The sequence below is a fragment of the Elephantulus edwardii genome, unplaced genomic scaffold (genome assembly GCF_000299155.1).
Source record: "Elephantulus edwardii isolate Elephantulus edwardi_28Jun2011 unplaced genomic scaffold, EleEdw1.0 scaffold00241, whole genome shotgun sequence".
NCBI lineage: Eukaryota > Metazoa > Chordata > Mammalia > Macroscelidea > Macroscelididae > Elephantulus > Elephantulus edwardii.
In genome coordinates, this window is record NW_006399991.1 from 258,907 (window position 1) to 264,715 (window position 5,809).

General features: G+C 49.2%; 1 protein-coding gene across 2 annotated transcripts in view; it reads right to left on the reverse strand.

Annotated features, from left to right (window-relative positions):
- Positions 1-3,067, reverse strand: part of MAL (mal, T-cell differentiation protein) — a 48,860-nt gene extending 45,793 nt beyond the window's left edge. For both annotated transcript variants that reach the window (XM_006898929.1, XM_006898928.1), the window contains exon 1: positions 2,975-3,067. In XM_006898929.1, coding sequence (XP_006898991.1) covers positions 2,975-3,067 — 93 coding nt within the window. The remainder of the gene's footprint in view (positions 1-2,974) is intronic.
- Between the last annotated feature and the right edge of the window lie 2,742 nt (positions 3,068-5,809).

Consider the following 5,809-nt stretch of genomic DNA (forward strand, 5'->3'; position numbering starts at 1 on the left):
TTTAGTATCTTGAATTCTTCCTTGTGCTTTGGCTTCTCTATGCTCCAGTGCAATCTTCAGAGTTTCTTCTGACATGCATTTTGGTCTCTTCTTCCTCTTCTGTCTTTGTAATGACCGTTTGCACTCTTCCTGGATGATACATTTGACATCTCCCACAACTCATCTGGTTTTTGCTCATTAGTGTTCAAGGTCTCAAACCTGTTCCTGAGATGATTCTGAAATTCAGGTGGTATGAAATCAAAGTCATATTTTGGCTCCTGCGGATTCAGTTTAATTTTCCTCAGCTTCAGCTTGAACTTGCATATGAGTAGTTGGTGGTCTGTTCCAGAATCAGCTCCTGGCCTAGTTTTCACAGCTGATAATGAGCTTCTCCAGCAGTTTTTTCCCACAGATGTAATTGATCGGATTCCTATGCATACCATCAGGTGAAATACATGTGTACAACCTGCGTTTAAAAAACCCTGTTGTTGGTTTGTGCCACTGAGTTGGAACCAACCCACAGGTGACGTCCCAGCGTGTTTTCAGAGGCAGAACACTGCACAGGAGATTGTCCAACTTTCTCCCAGGGAGCAGCTGGTGGATTTGAACCATGTGGCTTCAATTCTGTAGCATAGCTCCTTACCACCAGAACTCTCCACTTGTGCAAATGGGTATTTGCACAGCTGCTCACCAAAAGGTGGGAGGTTCGGAGGAAAGAACTGACACTTTGCTTCTGAAAACCCAAGTCACTAGACCCTGGGGAGTGTAGCTGCACTCTGGCACTCACGGGGTTACTGGGAGAAGGAAGTGACCGGAAAGTATTGGTTCCCTCATCCACGTACAATATTTTTAATATATGATCTATGCAGAGAAAAAAAAATTCTAGGACTCTTGTTTGCTTTCCTCCTTTGGAAGCCCACCCCCAACTTAGAAAGGAAGGGAGCTCTAGATGACAGGTACACCCAGAGCCTCGAGGGGATGGGTGGTGGTGGTGGTAAGGGCAGAAGCAGAGGTGGGACAACTTCTAAGCCTGGTGAGATAGTGATGTCCTAAGTGAGGAGACTGGTTCCTTCTAGAAGGAGCTCTGGGATTCCCCCCCAGTACACCCTGAGTGCCTGCTTGGAGAGTCCCAACATTCACTTTCCTCCTTCCCTCCCACTGAGGCACTAGGTGGGATCCTGTTGCCTACTTTTCAGATCCTCTTGTCTTACTGACTCTCCCTGTCCCCAGCAACACTCAGACAGAGGCAGGAAGCTTTCTTCTGCTTAGAGTGGGCCCACTCTTATGGGGGCAAGAGGAAGGAAGGGGTGCACCAGAATCTTGCAAAGGCATGACACCCAGCTTTTGTTCCTAGCCACAAAGCCAGGACAAACCACTCATTGTGGCACTTTGTAAGCCATAAGGGAGATCTTAGTCTTTTTTTATTTTTTCCTTAAAGGTTTCTTTCACTTTGCTCCACTGCATTATCTCTTTGGACCGTAAAACTGCTTTTTGAAATACAGCAAGCTAGGAAGAACGAGGCACTCAGCGGTGTCTGTGTAGGAGCCGCACTGCAACCCAGAGCCACATTTCTAGTGATTCCAACACATAGCAGCTCCCAGAGAGAAACATGGGCGATGTTCCGTGACATTCACAGCCTCAGAACCCACTGGAGGGCCACATGTGAATCCTTTTGTGCGCTCTCTCTCTCCATGTATGTAGATCTAGCTGTGTGTTGAGGGAGAGTGTCTGTATCTGCCATGGATGTTTGCCAAACCATTTAAGCTGGTTACTCTGGGTAGCCTGGCAGCCTTGAAACCTAGGCTGGCTGATCTTAGATAAGCCCTGCCAACTTTGGACCTGAGTGTCCCTATTTTAAAATAGGTGAGGTTAGGCTCAACCATTTCCAAGACTTTTTCTTCTAGATGTCATTTCCTTGACTCAGGATTTGCATTCTCTCCCAATAGATTAGGTTTGGGTTTAACTTTGTTCAGTGACACACGTTACCAAGACAACCCTTCACCTCAAAGCCCTGAGCTGAGGACAGACCCCAGTGAGGACAGAGCAGTAATGTACTCCCTCCACCCCACCTCGTACTCATTCTTGCACAAGAAGAAGCTGGGAGTCCTTTTTTAAAACAGCCAGGTTCTGATCTTTCTTTTCCCAACCAGGCAGCTGCTGGGAACGACGTCTCAGCAATTAAAAAACTACATCCTAAAGCATCGGTCAGCAAGGCCCAGGATCCAGCGTGTGCTGAGGCTGAAGGAGCTGGGTAGACCCTGGTACACCAAGAGGAAGCTCCCTTTGCTCAAGGCTGGCAACTTGGAGGATCACCCTGCTGATCTCTCAGGTGATCTGCTTGCTGCTCAAGGTCAGCAAGCATGGGACTCCTGCCCCGCTCTACACACACACACACACACACACACACACACACACGAGTGTACTTAATACAGTTAGTAGTCTCTGACTGCTTCTTCCTAGATCAAAGTTGTTGCAGGCACTCAACTAAGTTTAAAGACGAGATCAATCAGGTCTTCTCAAGGCTCAGTCTCAGATCTCGGCTTTCTGCTGCAGATTATTTCAAAGGAGACTATCTTCCCGAAAAACCTCGACCCTCCTTGCTAAAGAGACATTATCCTCCAACAGGGGTGAAGCACGGGCAGAAGACGAACCAGCTCCGTGGTACCGATTCAGGTCCCCATGCGCGCACGGTGCAGGGGACAAGTGCGCACCAAATGAGCCTTGTCCAGTTCCCAATGTCTGACCCATGTTTGGAATTTGGTTTTCCACTGGATTCCTCTAGGAGAATTTCCACCGTCGAAGGGAGAGAGGAGGTCAACTCCCGTTGCCTGGAGGGGCTACGTGAAGCTAGCGTCTTTCACCCCGCCTCCTCCCACGGTGCGTCCCACGCTCTCCCCACAGTGGGCGCCTCAGTACGAAAACCCGCGCTCCCGGCCCTCCCCACGATTGGCGGTCCCCCTTCCCCCGCCGGGTGCGGGGCTCACGAAGCACTCACAAACTCGAGGATGAAGAGCAGGTCGGGGAAGGTGGCGAGCACGGAGAAGCCGCTGGGCAGGGTACTGCCCCCCGACGCCGCTGCGGGGGCCATGCCTGATGCTGCGTGGGCTCCGCTGACCACTGAATCGCTCGCTTGCTCGCTTTGCGGGCCGGTGGCCGCGAAGCCTTGCGTGCGCGTTAAGAGCTAGGCGCCCTGGTCCAGAGAAGGAGGAGCCACAAGCCCCTCCCCCTTAACGGGCAGCGCGCCCAGAGGGACCGGCCGGAGGGCGGGGGTGCCTCCCAGAGCTCACTGGGGTCGCGGGCGGACGGGAGAGGACCCTGGCCGCTCCCGAGCCCACCTCACGTGCTGCAGGGAAATAAACTACTTTGGGGAGAAGCTTCGCATGTTTTGCACGCTTCGCAGAAGATCGCCACCGCTTCTGATTAATGATGGCATCCTCCTCCCCTTCCCCCCTCACCCCGTGGCAGGTTCCCCCAGTGACACCCCTCGGGCTGCTCTGGAGGTGGATTTCTTCGTCTTTCCTCTGCGGCGTCTGGACTCACGCAGGACCTTTTCCAGTCTTGCCAGCGGCTGAGGATTGGGGGGGGGGGGGTCTCTTCCACGTCCTCAGAGCTCTGAGCACCTGGAGCTTCTCCTTTCAGGGAACCGGAGCTGGATGTCAGCCCGAGTGACAGAGGCTTCTGTGGGCTGCCTGCAGTTCTGGAAAGCGATGCCGGGCACGAAGGGGCCCAGCGGAGAAATGGCTCCTCTTCTCGGAAGGGCCCCTCGCAGTCTGGCGCAGCTCCCTGCCCTTCAGGCGGGTTCCCTCTTCTCGAAATGACTTTTTTCGCCTTTGCTCTTGACAGTTATCACCTCCAGTTTTCTGACACCTACAATTTGCTGCTGTGTCTAGGTATGCACGAGGAAAATGGCCCTCCCGTCCCTCAACCCAGGTTCCCCCAGAGTTTTTCTCCAAGTTTCACCCACAACCGCTGGTTCACCCACAACCGCTGGTAGCAGGACATGGGGATCCCCTCTCTGGAGAGGATCCCTCCAATCATCTCTCTTCTTCCTTGTTTCTAGGAAGAACCAGTTAATTTGAATGCATGTTTTCGGATGCAAAAATCTGTGCAGCCTGCTGGCCCTTAGGACACGTGGAGAACAACGATTTTGGGGACTCAATAGGAGAATATGCCTCCACAGCTCCTCCCCACAGCCCAGCTTCACAGCTGCCCTCCACAGCTGCACCCCCACAGTCTCTTCCACAGCCCCCACAACTCTCCTTCACACGCCCCCACAGCCACTCTCCACAGCTGCCCCCAAATTCCCCCAGCCTCCTCTACAGCCCCCCTCCACAAACCCCCATAGCCTCCCCCGCTCCAGCCTCCTTCCAAAGCCCTGTGAGTTCTCTGGGCCTGCTGACCTTGCTGTCAGTACCTATGTGCCCCCATCTCGAAATTCCTAACTCAGTTGTACCAGTCAACAACAACAAACTACCAGATCTCCCTCAATTACTACATAGAAATAATTTTAATAATAAAAAACAATAAAGAGGTCTTAATAAGTGGGGTTTTTTTGTTTTGGCTAAATATTTAAAAATTTTGTTGCCAAATTACTAAGTGTTTGAAAGGCATGGCTCCCTGATGATTTAACTTAACCTGAGGCTCTCTGGAAACTCTAAGAACTTTGAGAAACAAAGGCTTCAGGTCTTTTGTTCATAGGGTCACTATGAGTCTGCTCCACTGGACGGCAATCAACAACAACAAGAAGAAGAAGGCTCTAACTAATTTCAACTAACAAATGCAGCCCTGGAAGCGCTTACCAGTCTATGCCAAGAAATTTGGAGGACATCTGTCCGGATTTCTGGAAGAAATCCTTTTGTTCCCATTCCCAAGAAAGGTGATCCAATGCAAAGTGGAAATTATTGAACAATATCATTAATATTACATGCAAGCAAAATAATGCTGAAGATCATTTAAAAATGGCTACATAAAACATAGATAAGGAACTTCCAGATGTTCAATCAGGATTTAGAATAAGCTGTAGCATCAGGGATAACATTGATGGATTCTGGCTGAAAGTAGGTAATACTGGAAGAATATCTATTTATGCTTTATTTACTAGGCAAAGTCAATTTTGACTGTGTGGATCACAACAAGTTATGGATACTGTGAGAAGAGTGGGAATCCCAGAGAACTTAATTGTGCTCATGTGAAACCTATACCTAGACCAAGAAGCTGTTAAGAAAGGTGTGCATCAGGGTTGTTTACACTTTCCATGCCTATTCAATCTGTGTGCTGAGTAAAGTGTTTTCCCCCCCGCCCTTTTTAAAATTAATTTTAATGAAAGTTTACAGAGACTTAAAGTATCCATTCATTCATTGTTGAACTTTTCTCCCTGCCCACCCCCCCCCATCCAATTCACTATTCTTCTTGAAAGGTAAAAGAAAAACTCTTTCATTGTTATGCAATCCCTCCCCCCAAGTCCACTCCACTGTGCAGCCTTCATTCTGGACTCCGGTCATAACAATAATAATCAATCACAGTTCTCTCCCTTACCTGTTTCAGTGCAGTATACATCATTCCTCCCTTCTTTGCTGAGTAAACTTTTTGAGAGGCTGAATTCTATGAAGAAGAATGTGGCATCAGAATTGGAGGAAGACTCATCAATAACCTGCTTTATGCATATGACACAACTTTGTTTGCTGAAAGTGAGAACTTGAGGCACTTGCTATAGATCAACACAGCCTTCAATATGGATTTCTTCTCAATGTCAAGAAAACAAAAATTATTCCCACTGTAATGGTGGAAAACATTATGATAGATGGAGGAAGAATGAAGTTGTCAATGATTT